The sequence below is a fragment of the Puma concolor genome, chromosome A1, assembly GCF_028749965.1.
Source record: "Puma concolor isolate L17-30 chromosome A1, mPumCon1.1.hap2, whole genome shotgun sequence".
NCBI classification, from domain to species: domain Eukaryota; kingdom Metazoa; phylum Chordata; class Mammalia; order Carnivora; family Felidae; genus Puma; species Puma concolor.
The window spans coordinates 154,690,432-154,709,015 of record NC_141667.1 but is presented as its reverse complement, the minus strand read 5'-3'; the positions used below and the strand labels follow the sequence as shown (position 1 = coordinate 154,709,015).

General features: G+C 33.4%; 1 protein-coding gene across 1 annotated transcript; it reads right to left on the bottom strand.

Moving 5' to 3' along the window:
- Window positions 1–4,582: 4,582 nt before the first annotated feature.
- LOC112856866 (olfactory receptor 14A16-like) lies at window positions 4,583–5,512 on the bottom strand. Its single transcript, XM_025920167.2, has one exon. The coding sequence runs from the start codon at window positions 5,510–5,512 to the stop codon at window positions 4,583–4,585; it is 930 nt and encodes a 309-aa protein (XP_025775952.2).
- Between the last annotated feature and the right edge of the window lie 13,072 nt (window positions 5,513–18,584).

The following is an 18,584-nucleotide window of genomic DNA, read 5'->3' as shown; positions in this document are numbered from 1 at the left end:
TGTATTGACTATATAAAACTAAAAAGATTTTGTATGGCAAGTAATCAATGAAATGAAAGAATGACCTACAAAATGGGAGAAAATATTTGCATATCATGTTATCTGATAAAATGTTAATATCCAAAATATGTACAAAATTCATACAACTCAAAAGCAAAAAAAATCCACTTGCAAAATGGACAGTGGAATTAATAGACTCATTGCTAAATCAAATATTAACAAAACTTTCAACAGTGAATTAAAATAATCATGTACCATGATCAAGGGGATTTATTCCAGGGATGCAAGGATGATTCAACATCATCAAACCAATCAGTGTGATACACCACAGTAACACAAGTATGTAAATCATATGATTATTTAAATAGATGCAGAAAAACATAATTGACAAAATTCGACATCCATTCATGATAAGAAGTCAATATATTTGGTATAGAAGGAAGATTCCTGTAAGTAATAAAGGCTACATATTACAAGGCTTCAGCTAACATCATATTCACCACTCTCATCACTTTCATTCACATGACCTGGCAATCTTACACAAATTAGTAAAGAAAAAATAAAAGTATTTAAATCTGAAAGGAAACAAACTTTCACTATTTGCAAATAACATGACATTATTATAGAAAACTTTAAAGATTATACAAATATTAGTAGAACTAATAATTAAATTCAGTGTAACTGCAGCACACAATATGTGAAGTTTTAGTGTGTTTCTATACCATAACAATCACCTGTCAGAGAGGGAAATTAATAAAACAATTTCACAATTGCATCAACAAGAATAAAATATCTAGGAATAAATTTAACCAAGGACCTGAAAGACTTCCAGACTGAAACTGCAACATTGATATAAGAAGTTAAATCAAACACGAATAAAAGTTATTCTGTATTCATGGATTGTAAGTATTATTATTGTTAAAATGTCAATGCTACCCAAAACAATCTATAGTTTTAAGGCAATTATTTTGAATACTTCAATGTTTCCTTTCATAGCATATTTCTGGGATTTTTTTGGAGATGCTGGCCATTTTTATAACTGATATTGAGGGGAAAAGATTCTACTTTTATACAGCTGTCCTAAATGTCATCAGAAATACAAATAAAATTTTACATGTACAAAATTATTTGGGCATTTATTCATAGCAGCCATAAACTAGAAATAATCTCTTTATAAGAGTTGGTTAAGGACTATAGATATATCAATAGCCTTTGATATATGTATAGACTTCCATATTATATAGTAAAATATACATTTTTAAGAAATTGTATTGACTTACATATGACATTGAAATATCTGAGCACATGTTGGGGAAATGTAATAACAAACATAAAAGTAATTTGTTAATCAGGTAATGAATCCAATGTTCAGAATTTATGTTACTATGTTTAGAGGAATTAATAGTCTCCTTTCAAATCACATAAAATATATTTTAATTAAATTTATTAAATAATTTGTCAGTATAGAGTTGTAGGTTCAGTGTTATTGTTAACAATTTTCCCCTCAATATCAATGTTATAAAAATGGCCAGCATCTCCAAATAAAATCCCAGAAATCCACTATCAAAGGAAACATACTAATTATTAATTTGGTGCAAATTAAAATCATACTAGTTCTAGATTTGTATTGTAATGTAGTCATTCATCTTTACTCAACAGAACTAATCACATTGTGTGTTAGGTTGGTTAAATCTTTGGTTTGTGTTTACTTGAACTTAGAGTCATCAAATTTTACTATGGATCACAGACAAGAATTACACACACAGAATTCTATTTCATTCAGCATTTACAAAGCAAGGAAAATATTTAGTAAAAGGAAGATGAAGCTGAACACATACCTGGGAAAAAAGCATTCCAGCCAGGGGAAGCATCAAGGACAAGGTATATTTTCCATCTGAACCCTGGGAACACTACATTTGAGCAGGATATTTCAAACACGAGAAGCACCAATGGTGAAAAACAATAGAGAACATTGTGTATATAAACCACAATTTCTTTATCCATTCATCAGTTGATGGACATTTAGGCTCTTTCCATAATTTGGCTATTGTTGAAAGAATGAAATATGGCCCTTTGTAGTAACGTGGACGGAACTGGAGAATGTTATGCTAAGTGAAATAAGCCATACAGAGAAAGACAGATACCATATGTTTTCACTCTTATGTGGATCCTGAGAAACTTAACAGAAACCCATGGGGGAGGGGAAGGGAAAAAAAAAAAGAGAGGTTAGAGTGGGAGAGAACCAAAGCATAAGAGACTCTTAAAAAATGAGAACAAACTGAGGGCTGATAGGGGGTGGGAGGGAGGGGAGGGTGGGTGATGGGTATTGAAGAGGGCATCTTTTGGGATGAGCACTGGGTGTTGTATGGAAACCAATTTGACCATAAATTTCATATATTAAAAAAAAAACAATGGAGAACACAGGGTTTGGCTTATCCTTATGTGACCTAAGGAGACATTAGTGTCGGTTCTACCCTTACTTAGCTCTAAGTCTCTAAGTCTAGAATGAACTGAAGGAAGGAGAGGGAGAAAGACAGTACACAATATGTCTACTATGACAAAATCAGAATGACAGGTGATAGGGGTGCAACTCTGATTGGTAATATTGTAATTTGTAAGAAGTGCTCAGTTCCTAGATATACTTTTCGAAAAGTGAGAAAATTATTGTTAAGTTATTTAATATGGCTGAAAGAGAGAGCACACGAATCCAAATTACACCAAGTAACTCCCAGAACTACTGGAAGAATACAGTGAACATAAAGCAAAAAAAATTGAGTTCAACATCAGGAAAGCCTAAAATTTTAAATTAAATAATAGTAAATTGAATATATAATGATCAAAAGATGTTATATATTTCCAAATAAACATGAAAACTCAGTATTTTGCTTAAATATTCTCTCCCCGAATCTGGTTTAAAAATGCTCCAGTTGGGGCGCCTGGGTGGCGCAGTCGGTTAAGCGTCCGACTTCAGCCAGGTCACGATCTCGCGGTCCGTGAGTTCGAGCCCCGTCAGGCTCTGGGCTGATGGCTCGGAGCCTGGAGCCTGTTTCCAATTCTGTGTCTCCCTCTCTCTCTGACCCTCCCCCGTTCATGCTCTGTCTCTCTCTGTCCCAAAAAAAATAAATAAACATTGAAAAAAAAAAATTTTAAAAATGCTCCAGAAATAATTCTTTTTAAGTTATTACATTAAAATGACAGAGAAGTGAAAGAATATATATATATATTGTTCTATAATATAATATAATATATTATATTTATAAGTATAATATATCATATTATATTATATTATATTATATTATTATATAATTATAATATATCATAATATATTAATATTATACATTATATACATACATAACATAAATATATATATATATATCCTATATAGAAAGATAGATAGATATAGATTAAAATAAAGCATTGTTATACATGTTATACACACATACACATATAAATGTATAACAAGCTTAAGCCATCTTTCATCCACTTGAGGGAGGTTGAATAGGCAAGGGTAACACTTGGGCTCAGATTTAGTGGTCCTTATTTCTATACCAAGATTATCACAAAAAATGTAGAAGTATTATGTTTTTTGTAAGTAGTAGGGTTATCTGAGTGGGAAGAGAGGTAGATTTTAAAGTAGTTTGAGAGGAATTCATAATTGAGTACATGTAAGAAAAAATAAATTTATTTTTGAACAGAAAAAGAAAAGACCAAAAAAAGAAAAAAAAGTAGAAATAAAGAAAAAAATAAAAATGATACAAATACAATAAATAACAGGAATGAAAAAAATGATTGAGGAATGAGAAAAGAACAAAAGAAGAAAAGAAAAAAAAAGAGATTTAAGAGATGTGTTCAATATCATTTCAATGTTGGGTAATTTTAAATTTATTTATAACAAAATAAAGCGTTCCTATTGAAATTCTGTTTTGAACCAGGTCTTTCAGATGAATTCTGTCATCATCATCTTTAGATATTCTTAATTCTTGAATGAACAGTAACCACAGCAATTTTACTACTCCTTTGATGGATTTCCTCTGATACCCACCAAAAAATATTTAACTAACATAACCAAAAAGATTCTCTAAGTTCAAATTTTAAGATTTATGCAAATAACTTGAGAAAACAAAAAAGAATTTTTTCAATGCTCAACGAGTACAAACTTGCCATTTATTAAGTAAACCTGGATACTTACGAATAATTTAAAAAATATGAAACCTCATATTTACTTTAAATATGAACTATATTCCTAGAATAAAAGTAAAAGGTGCCATATTTTGTGACTACCCTGAAAAGATTATGTGATCATAATGCACTTATGAATACTATGATAAATACAAATCATTTAGAATGTTACCCTAGTAAAATACTGTGATATACAATCAAAACAGGAAAGAACCATTTAATTAAAATATTTCAACACCCTAGACCACTACATAAGAGAGTTAAATTTTACCCTGGTACCCTGTTAGGCAACAAATTACAGAGGTTTTTTTTTTTGGACCTGCAAAGGGAAATGGAGGCATCTCTTTGGAAATAATTATTGTCAATAAAATTATTCATTTTAATAAATTTTACATATTTAAATTTAAAAAGGTATCCTGAACAGTTTCCCAGATATCAGTTTGCCCAAGGCCATTTGCACATCCCAGTTTCTGAGGCTGTAGATGATAGGATTCATGATGGGGGGTAACACAGTGTAAAGCACTGATATCAACACTTTCACTGAAGATGAAGATTTAAAATTTTTAGCTAAATATGTGATGCTTCCAGAAAGGATAAACAGTGTCACCACGGTGAGGTGGGACAGGCAGGTGGAAAGACATTTCACTCTCCCATTTGCAGATGGGATTCTTAGAACGGTAGAAAAAATGTGAACATAGGATACAATCAATAAAATAAAACATATAAACCCAAAACAACAACTACCAATTATAAATGCATATTCTAGAGTTTTCTGTCCAGAACAAGCAAGTGTGAGCAGTGATGGGACATCACAAAATAATTGGTGCACTATGTTGGAACCACAGAAACGAACAGAAAATGTTCCTGCAGCATGAATGGATCCATAGACACACCCACTAAACCATGATGCTGTCACCATCTGCACACAGGCACCTCTATTCATGATGGTCTCATAGTGCAGAGGACAGCAGATGGCAGCATAGCGGTCATAGGACATCACTAGGAGAAGGGCATATTCTGTGCCAGCAAGAAAAATAACAAGGAAAACTTGTGAGGCACATCCTATGAAAGAGATGGAATGGCTGTTGGTCAAAGAGTTCATGACAGATTTGGGGACAGTGACAGAAATGTAACAGATATCAATCAAAGACAAATTCTTTAGGAAAAAAAACATGGGGGATTGAAGATGCTGGTCAATGGTGGTGAGGGTGAAAATGAGGAGGTTCCCCATTAGTGCTGCTAGGTAAACCAGGAAGAGGAATGCAGCATAAAGTCTCTGTAGCACCTGATCATCAGGGAATCCCATGAGCAAGAATCTTGTTATGTTTGTCATGGTGGCTTATTTCTCAGCCACGCTAATTCTTATCTGCAGAAATAAAGATGACACTGATAACTAGTCCTTTCAGATATTGTCATATCATCTTTACTTGACCTTTGGCAATGTTTGGTTCTGAATGAGGTGTAGCTCATCAGAATACCAGCATAGAGATACACAGCATACAGCAATAGCCCCATACCATCCATATTGAGATATTTACACAGAGGTCAATGAGCACATAGCCCCCTACCATCCATATTGAGATATTTACTCAGAGGTCAATGAATTATGGTTGGCTTTAAGGACAATTTAAAGAGGCAGAAAATCCAGTAAAGTTCCGACTGTTGGTTAGTAGAACAAATATATATATATATATATATATATATATATATATAGCCCTAGGAGTCTAACAGAGAGTCATAAATCCTTTCAGACAAATCTAAGAAGTAGCTAACATACTTCACAGGTGCAGCTGAAAAAAACAAAAATAAAGTTACCTTCTATGATGACTCCTTCTAGAGATCATTGGCCAAATACTGCTCTTGACCAAAAAATAAATAAAATAAAAATATAGGGGTGTCTGGATGACTCAGTCTGTTAGGCGTCCAACTTCAGCTCAGGTCATGATCTCATGGTTCATGTGTTGGAGCCCTGTATTGGGCTCTGCGCTGACAGCTCAGAACCTGGAGCCTGCTGTGGCTTCTATGTCTCCCTCACTTTCTACCCTTCCCTCGCTCATGCTCTGTCTCGCTATGTCTCTCAAAAATAAATGAACATTGAAAGAAATTTAAGTAAAAAAATAAAAATATAAATGTTTGTGTTTGTCAAATGAGATTAGGCAGGCAGAAGGCAGAATAGAAGAGAAGCAAACTGGGTTGTTAATTTTTCTACTAGATATTAACATGAATGATAAAAATAGAAAATGCCCAAATTGTCACATCCTGAATATTCATGATAAATCAATTCCCATAATAAGTTATTTACTCAGTCCCTATAACATAACACCACAACGGTGTCTTGACTATGACCATAAAATTAGTCTTTCAATAATCACTTAATAATGAGTCAAGGCTACTTCTGTAATCTGTTGTCTCCTTGATTCTAACTTTCATTTAAACAAAACATAGGTGGTCTAGGTATACAGAGACAACAAGTTCGATAATTGGAACATTTTCCATTCCCCTTAGTTCTTGAAACAGAATGGTGAACAATGTCATCACCAATTATTACAGGTGATATACATAGCAACGTTAAAATTCCTTCTTCTTGAGGACACAGGAAAAAAAAAAAAAAAAAAACCTTGAGCAAATTTACCCCTAAAAGTATGTGCGTTTTTCTTTCTTACCATTCATTAAATGTAACAGTTCAGTATAAAGTGAGAAGAGCCAAGTAAGTACTTTGATATGTGGCACATATTTCTGTTCCATCCCTTAATTCTGTGTTCTCATATGTGTGAAAGAAATATTTTGTCTTAAGTATCTTCTCTGAGAAGATACTTTCATTCATAATAGCTGCTTTTTCCACAATCAGCCATGCTTGATTATCTCTACAATTCATGTGTAATTTCTGAGTTGCAAGCTTTATTTCAGTCTCCAACATTGTTCAAGTTTAATAATCTTATGGCTTTCACATGAGATTGTAGTTGCATAAATGGAATGGGAATTAATTAGAAGAAATTACCAAGTTTTTGACTGTAGTGAGCATCCCGTGAGGAACCAGAAGGCAACCTTAAAACCCAGACCTATGACAACTCAGAAAGACAATTTATTTGCTTCTTGCAATTTTCCATGCTAAGCATATTACAACAAGTCTACAAATAGTTTCAGGATGTGCCTTTCTATATATTGATGTGTTATGAAATGAAGATTTTAATGGAAAGAGAACATTTGAATTCAAGAATTGAAATTTTGATTGAGGACCATACATTAAGTCATGGATGCTATTTTGCTTTATTTCCTTCCAGTTCTATGTTTTGGTTTTTGTTTGTTTGTTTGTTTTTTGTTTTTCATTTTTACACGGGTATACATGCAAATGTTATCCATGTAAAATACCAAGCAATGTAGGAAACCATAATTAAAGTGAAACTTATCTCACTCCCACTTGTCTTCCCAGGGACCATAGGAGGTGCAAGATTTGGAATGTGAATCCAATACACATCCTGTGACTTTGGATACATAATCATAAAAGTGCAACATCTGATATTCACCATGCATGATTTAGAAACTTACATTTTACACACAACAATATTTCACATGGCTTCCTGTTTTATGTAATAGCATACTATTAAATATTATGGATATTCAATATTTTGGCAAGTTTATTTTCACCATCATATGTAACCTTATGATTAACATCATTTTATATACTTTGCCTGTGGATGTACGTACATGATTCTTTGACTAAGTCTCTTGAAAGGTAATTAGTATATATACAATATGGTCATATCAATTTTTAATAGATTCTACTAAACTGTTTCTTAAAATGTGTTTAAGTGTCTATTCTTACCACATGTTCAAGCATTTTGCATTAAACAGTAGATCAGACTATTTCACGTTTTATTTATATTTATGCATTAATTTTTTTAGAGAAGGAATGAGAGAGCATGCAAGTTTGGGAGAGGGGCAGAGGGACAGAGGGAGAGAATTCCAAGCAGGTTCCATGCTCACTGCAGAGCCCAATGCAAGACTCAATCCCATGACTTTGGGATCATGACTTGAGGAGAAATCAAGATCCAGACACTCAACTGACTGAGCCACCCAGGGGCACACAGACTATGTAATATTTTAATTACCATTTTTAAAAAAATGTTTATTTATTTTTGACAGAGAGAGAGAGAGAGAGAGAGAGAGAGAGAGAGAGACAGAGCATTAGTGGGGGAGGGGCAGAGAGAGAGGGAGACAAAGAATCCTAAGCAGACTCCATGCTCTGAGCTGTCAGCACAGAGCCCAATGTGGGGCTCAAACTCACAGACCGTGAGATCATGACCTGAGCCGAAGTCAGATGCTCAACCCACTGAGCCACCCAGGCACACTTTAATTACCATTTTCAATTTGTTAATATACATAAACAAAAATTTACTGTTTTAACCATTTTTAATATACAGGTAAGTGGCATTAAGTAAATTTACTATGTTGTGCAACAATCACTACCCCCCACCTCTAGAACTTTCATATTCCTCAACTAAAACTGCATACCCATTAAAAATAATAACTACCATGGGGTTTTTGATTTGCATTTCCTGATGATTAGTAATGTTGAGTAAATCTTTATGTATCTGTTGTCCATCAATACTACTTCTTGGCCTAATGTCTATTCACAGATTTTGTCCATTGAAAAAACAATAATGTTAATTTATTCTTGAGAGAAGGAGAGAGAGAGAGAGAGAGAGAGAGAGAGAGACAGGGACAGAGACAGAGACAGAGCATGAGCAAGGGAGGGGCAGAGAGGGAGACACAGAATTCAAAGAAGTCTCCAGACTCTGAGCTGTCAACACACAGCCAACATGGGCCTCAAAATCACAGACCACAAGATCATGACCTGAGCTGAAGTTGGATGTCCAACCAACTGAGACACCCAGGTGCCCCTATTCTGTCCAATTTTTAATTGGATTCTTGGTGTTGAGTTATTTAAGTTCTCTTTATATTTTGGATCATTTTCCTTAATGGATATGATTCTGCCATTTGCAACAACATGGATGGACCTAGCAGGTGTTGTTCTAAATGAAGTAAGTCAGACTGATAAAAACAAATACCATATAATTTAACTCATATATAGATCTAAATAAATAAATAAATAAATAAGAACGCAAACAAACAAACAAAAAGAAGAATCAGATCTATAATACAGAGAACAAACTAATGGTTGCCAGAGGGGATGTGAAGAGGGGAATGGGAAAAAATAGTTAAGGGGAATGGGAGATACAGGCTTCCAGTTATGAAATGAATAGGTCATAGGAATAAAAGGCACATGGGAAATAAGTCAATGATATTGTAATAGATTTGTATGGTGGCAGATGGTAGCTGCACTTGTGGTGAGCACAGCATAACTTACAAACTTGTAAAACCACTATGTTGTATACCTGAAACTAAAGTAATATTGTGTATCAAGTATATTAAAATAAAAATAATAAAATAGATACCTCCCCTTAACTCTTTCTCCACATATGACAACTACTGTTGCACTTTCTGTCTCTAAGAATTTGATTATTCTAAGTACCTCATATAAGCAAATCATACATTGTTCGTACTTTATTTCATTATAATGAAATAATGACAAAAACTTGTGGTTTTGTGTTGTATTTCTCTAATAATTAAATAACTTACTATGTGCTTATAGGTCATCAGTATATCCTCTTTATGGAAATTTCTATACAAGTCTTTTGCCCATGTTTTAATGAGATTGTTTTTATTTTTGTTTTTCAGCTGTAGGAGTAATATATGTGTTCTGATATCAATCCTTATCAGAAATATAATTTGTACATAGTTGATAATATTGTTCATTGCAAAAAAAAAAAAATATATATATATATATATATTATTTCTATGAAGTCCTACTTGTCTAGTCTTTATTTTGCTGCCTGTGCTTTGTCATAACCAAGAAATCATTTCCAAATCAGTTGTCATGAAACTATACCTATGTCTTCTTCTAAGAGTTTTATAACTTAAGTTTTATTTTTAGCTATTTTATGTTTTTGCTTTCATTTTACATTATTTTTTGAGGTTAGTGTAAGGTTGCGATCTAAAATATTATTTTGCATATAGGTATTTATTTTGCAGATTTAGTTAGCCAAAGATGCTCTCATTTACTTTCTAGAAGCTATGTTTTTGTGACCAGTCAAGACACACCAAAATTACCCAAATTGCATGCAGTGTATACATTATATTTAGACTCACTATCTTTTCTTTCTTTCTTTCTTTCTTTCTTTCTTTCTTTCTTTCTTTCTTTCTTTTCTTCCTTTTTTTTATCAGCTGTAGCTGGATTTTCTTAACAGCCTAAAGTTCAATTTCTCTTTTTGAGCTTGAAACTCCTAAAGCACTCTTGTAAAATTTGGTCTAATTATTATTGTTTTTACCTATTCACACATTCTCTATCATTCAGTTATTAAGTAAAACAAACAAACAAACAAATGAGCAAAACTCTAACTTAAGCAAACCATTCAAATGCAACTGTTTTAAAATTTCTATAATTTAAATAATAATAATATATATTTCCCAACACCAGTTTTTTTAAAAAGACTGTCTTTTTTCCTTTGAAGATTCTTTACTGCTTGGTTGAATATTAGTTGACCAGATAGTTGTGGGTCTGTTTCTGGGTTTTCTATTCTGTCCCACTGAACTATGTGTCTGTTTTTGTGCCAGTAGCATACTGTATTCATGACTACAGCTTAGTAATATAACTTGAAGTACAGCATTGAGATGCCTCAGGCTTTTCTTCTTTTTTAAAATTGCTTAGCAAAAAAAAAAAAAAAAAAAAAAATGAAGCTAGACCACTTTGTTACACTATACACAAAAGTAAATTCAAAATGGATGAAAGAACTAAATATGAAACAGGAAATCATCAAAATCCTAGGGAACATAGGCAGTAACCTTTTTGACATCAACTGTAGCAACTTCTTACTACATATGTCTCCTGAGACAGGAGAAATAAAAGCAAAAACAAACTATTAGGATTTCATCAAGATAAAAAGCACAGTGAAGGAAACAATCAACAAAACTAGAAACCAACCTTCAGAATGGAAAAAAAAAATATTTGCAAATAACTTATCTGATAAAGAGTTAGTATCCAAAATCTATGAAGAACTTATCAAACTCAACACCCCCCCAAAAAAAACACCCAAATAATCCAGTTAGAAATGAGCAAAAGATATGCATAGACATTCTCCCAAAGAAGACAAGGGGATGGCTAACAGCCACAAGAAGAGATATTCAATATAACTCATCATCAGGGAAATGCAAATCAAAACTACAATGAGATATCACCTCACCCCTGTCAGAATGGATACAATTAACAACACAGGAAATAACAGATATTGATAAGGATGTCTACAAATAGGAGACTTTTTATACTGTTGGTGGGAATCTAAACTGGTTCAACCACTCTGGAAATCAGTATGGAAGTTCCTCAAAAATAGAAAAATAGAATTACCCTATCATCCAGCAATTGAGAGATATTTACCCAAAGTATACAAAAATACTGATTTGAAAGAAAACATGCACCCCAATGTTTAACAACATTATCAACAATTGCCAAATTATGGAATGAGTCCAAATGTCCATCAACCGATGAATGGGGAAAGAAGATGTGGTATTATATTATATTATATTATATTATATTATATTATATATATTATAATATTAAATATATATATATACTATGAAATATTAGTCATCAAAAAGAATGAAATTTTGCCATTTGCAATGGCATGGATGGAGCTAGAGAGTATTATGCTAAGTTAAGTTAGTCAGAGAAAGACAAATACCATAGGACTTCACTCATATGTGGAATTTAAGAAATGTAATAGATGAACACGGAGGAAACAAAAGAGCAAGGCAAACAAAGAAACAGACTCTTAAATATAGAGAACAAACTGAGGAGTGCTGGAGGGGAGGTTCACAGAGGGAAGAGTTAAATGGGTGATGAGTATTAAGAAGAGTACTCATTTTGTGGCACCTTGGTGACTTAGTGAAACTTCTGACTTCAGCTCAGGTCATGATCTTGAGGTTTCCAAATTAGAGCACTGTGTCAGACTCTGTGCTGACAGCTCAGAGCCTGGAGCCTGCTTCAGATTCTGTGTCTCCCTCTCTCTCTGCCCACCCCCCATTTGCACTCTGTGTCTTTCTCTCCCTCTCTCAAAAACAAATAAATATTTAAAAAATAAATAAATAAAATAACGTTTGACTATAGATAATTTTGGGTTTTGTTATTTAGAAAATATGACATCTGTAAAGAATAGAAGCTTTATTTTCTCTTTTCCAATTAAATAAACTTTAATATCATTTCCCTGTCAATTTCAATGATTATAAACTCTGTCATATTAAATACTGAGCACATGGATGGTTCTCAACCTTATTTGCTCCAGTTTTAAGGATAATTATCTAATAATTCCTTATTTTATTGGTAGTTTTATATATTTATATGATCATGGACTGAATTCAATCATAAATATTTTAGGTTTAAAAAAATTGCAACATTCTAAACAGTGAATAAATATATAGTATACAGGGTATAATTTGAATATATATATGTAAAGCATACAGTATGAATGCGTATATTGCATATATATGATATACATATATGCATATATATGCATATATAATCCTATAATAATAAATAGGAAAATAAATACACATAAATAAAACATTTATTTAGCAAAAAATTATGTGCTGAATCAACTGATACTCAGTGGTATGAAATTTATAATAAGAATGTAATGTAATTTTTTTCTAGTCTTGACATTTACAAAAAATAAAAGGTGATTTCAAATTATCTATGGCTAGAGATACAGGATAAAGGAAAACACTTGTCACTTGGTAGTAGAAATTCACACACATTTTTTGAATTAATTTAATAGAATCTAATTTAGATTGAAATGGTTAAGAGAAAGGAAGATGGTGGAGGAATAGGAAGACACCAGGCTTGCCTCATCCCATGAATTCAACTAGGTAAAAATACCTAAATACTTCAATAATCAACCTGAAGACTGACAGAAGAAACTCCACAATTAAAGATAAATAGGAAGCCATATTGAAGAAGATAGGAAGTGCAGAGATGTGGTTTAGGGGACAAGTGGATCCTGAGACCATGGTGGGGAGGTATCTGTAGTCAGAAAAGAAAGAGAGATGGTCTACCACACAGGAGAACTCACACAGGGCCACAAATCCCCCTAGAAATTGGCTGGAAAAGTGACAGGGGTCGAATTTTGTGAGACTTAAAACCAGCAGGGCTTAAAGCCTGGTGTTGCAGAAGTCAGCAAGTTTGCCTGGGGGGGAACCAGTAGGCATAGGGCTGCTCTTAGAGAGGACTCAGGGCAAACAGCCTGTACATACACAGTATGGAAATAATAATCTAAACAGCACTTGGGGGACAGGGCGGGGATGATATTTGGTCATCTCAGAGCATGTCCCAGACAAGTAAGATTTATGAAGATATTCCTCCAGAAAACAAACAAACAAACAAACAAACAAACAAACAAAACTGGCAGGTACAATTTCTCTCTCCCCAACCCTTCAGTGTAAGCAAAGGGTTATCTGCAGGAACCAGTGCAATGCCAACCCTTGCTACCTCACTTGCTTACACCCAGCCTCCACCCTCTACTGCTCTGGCAGAACTGCCCTTGCTAGTCACACTTGCTTCAGTCTCAGCATGGTGAGCTCCCTCCCATAGAAGACAAGAATGAGCCCCTGCCAAAACTTTTTCATGATCCAAGAGTTTTGCAGGGCCTCACTTCTGGCAAAGGTGGTGAAAGGTCATATTTCACAAGCAGACCAGAGCATACTTAGTTAAAACTCACCCCATTCAGGCCAGGGACAAAATATCACCCACAACAGGCAAAGAGAGCCTTTGCAGATCCTCTGACCTGAAAACAATAAAGTGACCAGAACACACAGCAGAGTACACATAGCACACATTGGAGATGTTACATAAAACATGAATGAGATGCTGGGGAACAGAGGACACTATGTGGCAGATCACTAAGGACATCTTTTTCATAAGGCCATTACCCTCAAGAACAGCAGTTGTGTCTAACTTCCCTAGCACACAGAAACAGACACAGACACTTAGACGTAAAGAGAAGATAAAGAAATTTTCTTAAATGAAAGAACAGGACAAGGCCAAGCCCAGAGATCAAAGTGAAGCATATATAAGTAGCATATTTGATACAGAATTTAAAGTAGTGACCATAAAGATACTTGCTGGACCTGAGAAAAAAAGGAGAAGGCATCAGTGAGACCCTTAACACAAAGATAAAGAATAACATAAAAGAAATAAAATATTCAAACACAAAATGAGAAACACACTTGATAGAATGAACACCAGGCTGGAAGAAGCAGAAGGATGAAGTAATGACTTAAGGGCTAGAGTAAAGGAAGGTAATCAAACTGAACAAAGGAGAGAAATAAGTATGCACAATGAGAATAGACTTGGGGAACTCAGTGACTCCATCAAACATAATAGTATTTGTATTATAGGGATCCCAGAAGAAGAAGAAAGAGAAAAAGAGGGGCAAAAAAATGTATTTGAAAAATAATAGCTGAAAACTTTCCTAATTTGGGGAAGGAATTAGATAGCTAGATCCAAGGCATACAGAGTCTCAGACAAAATCAACAAAAGCAGATCTACACCAAGACAAATTGTAATTAAGATGGCAAAATGTAATGATAAAGAAGAAAATATATATCAGCAAAACAAAAGAAGACAGGAATATAGTAGGGGAAAACCCATTAAGGTTATTAATAGATTTTTCAGCAGAAAATTTGCAAGCTGGAAGGGAGTGTCATGATATATTTAAGGTGCTGAATGGTAAAAATTTGAAGCCAAGAATTCTCTATCCAGAATAGAAAGAGAGATAGTTCCCAGACAAATAAAAACTAAAGGAGTTCATGACCACTAACCCACTCCTGCAAGAAATGATAAAGGAGACTCTTTGAGAGGAAAGGAAAGACCAAAAATACAGTATAAAAGTAGGAAACACAAAACCAGTAAAAATAAGTGTTTCTGTAAAATAAATCAGGCAAGGAACGAAAACAATAAAAGGGTGTAATAATATGACACCACATACCAAAAACGTTTGCAGGAGAGGAATAAAGAACAGGTTGAAACTTAAACAGCCATCAAATTACTATAGAGTTCTATATGCAGAAAATGTTATATGCAAACCTAATGGTAATGACAAATCAAAAACCAATAATAGATATGCAAAGAATAAAGAAACAAAACCCAAATATATGGTCAAAGAAATCCAGCAAACCATGAAAGAGAGAAAAAAAATGATCAGAAAAAAACACAAAACAACTAATAAAAGTCAATGTATACATATCTATCAGTAATTCCCTGGAATGTGAGTTAAAAAAAAACAAAAACAAAAAACAAAAAAAAGCCAAACAAGACCCATCTATATGTTGCCTGAAAGAGAGCAATTTCAGACTTAAAGTCATATGGAGAATTAAAGTGAGAGGATGTAGAATTATTTATCGTGAAAATGAATGTCAAAAGAAAGACAAAGTCACAATACATATTTCAGAAAAAAATAGGGTTTTTTGATGAAATAAATTTTAAAACAATGACTGTAAAAAGAGACAGCGAAAGACATTTTATAATAAAGGAAACAATCCAGCAAGAGGATAATAAATGTTTATGCACCCAGCAAGGGAGTACTCCAATTCATGAAACTGTTTATAACAAACAGAGGAACTAATCAAAATAAATACAATAACACAAGGGGACTTTACTGCCTACTACATCTAGAACATCTAGAACAGAAAAATCTAATCTTAAAGTCAAGAAGAAAACAAAACTTTGAAGTACACACTGGAAAATGGATTTAACAGACATATTCAGAAAAATGCATCCTAAAAAAGCAAAATATACATTTTTCCAAGTTCATAAGAAATAGTCTCCAGAATGTATCACATATTGGCCTACAAAACAAACCTCAGCAAACTTAAGAGGATTGAAATCATATCATGCAAATTTTCTGAACATAATACTATAAAACTAGAAGTCAACCACAAGGAAAAAGCTGGAAAGACCACAAATCCATAGAAGTTAAATAGCAGGCTGCAAAACAATGAATGGATCAGCCAGATAAATCAAAGAAGAAATAAAAAGTACATGGAAACATGTAAAAATGAAAACACAATGTCCCCAAACCTCTGTATGAGGGGAAAAAAAAGTGGTTCCATGGGGAAAGTTTATAGCAATACAGGCCTATATAAAGTGACAGAAAAATCTCACATAAACAACCTAACCTTACTCTCAAAGGACCTAGGGAAAAAAGAGAGAGACAGAGAGAGACAGAGAGAGAGACAGAGTGAGAGAGAGAGAGGGAGAGAGATCAATGAAACCAGGAGCTAATTCTTTGAAAAAGTCTATAAAATTTATAAACATCTAGCCAGACTTATCCAGGAAAAAAGAGACAGGACCAAAATTAATAAAATCACAAATGTGAGAGAAGAAATAACCAACACACAGATATACAGTGAAAAGAGAATATTATGAAAACATATATGCCAACAAATTTGCCAACTGAGAAGAAACAAATACTTTCCTAGAAACATATAAACCGCCAAAACTGAAGCAGGGAGAAATATAAAAATGGAACAGACTGAAAACTACCAAAGAAATTAAGGCAGTAATCAAAAATCTCCCCAGAAACAAAAGTTCAGGACCAGGTGGTTTCAGAGGTGATTATTACCAAACATCTAAAGAAGAGTTAGTACCTATTATTCTAAAAATATTCCAATATTTTTCGGAAAGAAGCAAGAAAATCTCAAATACACGATCTAACATTACACCTAAAGGAGGAAAAAAAGGAACAGTAAATGAAGCCTACAGCCAGTGGAAGGGAAATAAAGATTAGAGCAGAAATAAATGCTACACAAACAAACAAACAGAACAGATCAAGGAACTAAAAGCTGGTTCTTTGAAAGTATTAATAAAATTGATAAACCCAAAGCCACACTTACCAGAAAGATAAAGGAAAGGATCAAAGTAAATAAAAGCACAAATGAAAGAGGAAGGAACACAACTAACACCACAGAAATATAGTTATAAGAGAATTCTACGAAAAAAAAAAAAAACATATGCCAACAAATGAGACAGTCTGGAAGAAATGGACAAATTTCTAGAAACTCACAAACTACCAAAACTGAAACAGAAAGAAATAGAAAATGTGAGCAGACCCGTAGGAAGAAAAGAAATTGAATCAGTTATCAAAAACCTCCCACAAAACAACAGTCCTAGGCCAAATGGCTTCCAAGGGGAATTCTACCAAACATTTAAATAAGAGTTAATACTTATTCTTCTCTAACTCTTCCAAATAAATAGAAATAGAAGAAAAACGTCTAAACCCATTATCTGAGGCCAGCATTACCTTGATTCCAAAACAAGACAAATACTCCACAAAAAAAAAAGAAAATTACAGGCCAATAGCTCTGATGAAAATGGATATAAAAATTCTCAGTAAAATACTAGTAAATTGAATCCAACAGTACATTAAAGATATGTTCACCACAATCAAGTGGGACTTATTCCTGGGCTGCAGGGATGGATCAATATTTGCAAATCAACCAATGTGAAATAACATATTAATAAAAGAAAGTTATTTGGTATAATTTCAGTCTTCCTAAATTTTTAAGAAATTTATTGCGGCCTAACATATTATCTATGTGGGTGAATATTCCATGTGGGCTTGAGAAAAATCTTTATTTTCCTATTGTTGGACAAAATAACAGGTACATGTTTATATGTCTATTTGGCCTAAAGTATAGCTCCAGTCCATTTTTAAAATGTATTTCCTACATGGATGATCTATCCATTATTGAAAGTGAATATTGAAGTCCCTTACTATTTTTGTATTTCTATTTCTTTCTTCAGATATGTTAATATTTCCTTTGTATATGTTTTGTGCTTCTATAATGGGTGCACATGTATTTACTATTGTTATACCTTCTTGATACACTGACCTGTTTATATAATGACTTTCCTTATCTATGTTACAATATTTGTCCTAAAGCCTATTTTGTTTAATATAAATATGGTTACCCTATTCACTTTTGATTTCCACTTGCATAGAATAACTATTGCCATTTCCTCCTTTCTAGCCTGTGTACTTTTAATGTTGAGGTTAAGTCTTGTAGGCATGATAAAGTTGTGTCTTCAAGTTTAAAATCAATTTAGCTACTCTGTCTTTTGATTGGAGTATTTAATGTATTTACATTTAAAGAGACTCTTAAAAACTGAGAATAAACTGATGGTTGATGGGGGGTGGGAGGAAGGGGAAAGTGGGTGATGGGCATTGAGGAGGGCACCTGTTGGGATGAGCACTGGGTGTTGACAATACTGGCTGTCAGCACTGGGTGTTGACAAT

What these genes read in the sequence shown, in the direction of transcription:
- LOC112856866 (XM_025920167.2), bottom strand. Translation starts at nt 5,512, where the DNA reads ATGACAAACATAACAAGATTCTTGCTCATGGGATTCCCTGATGATCAG.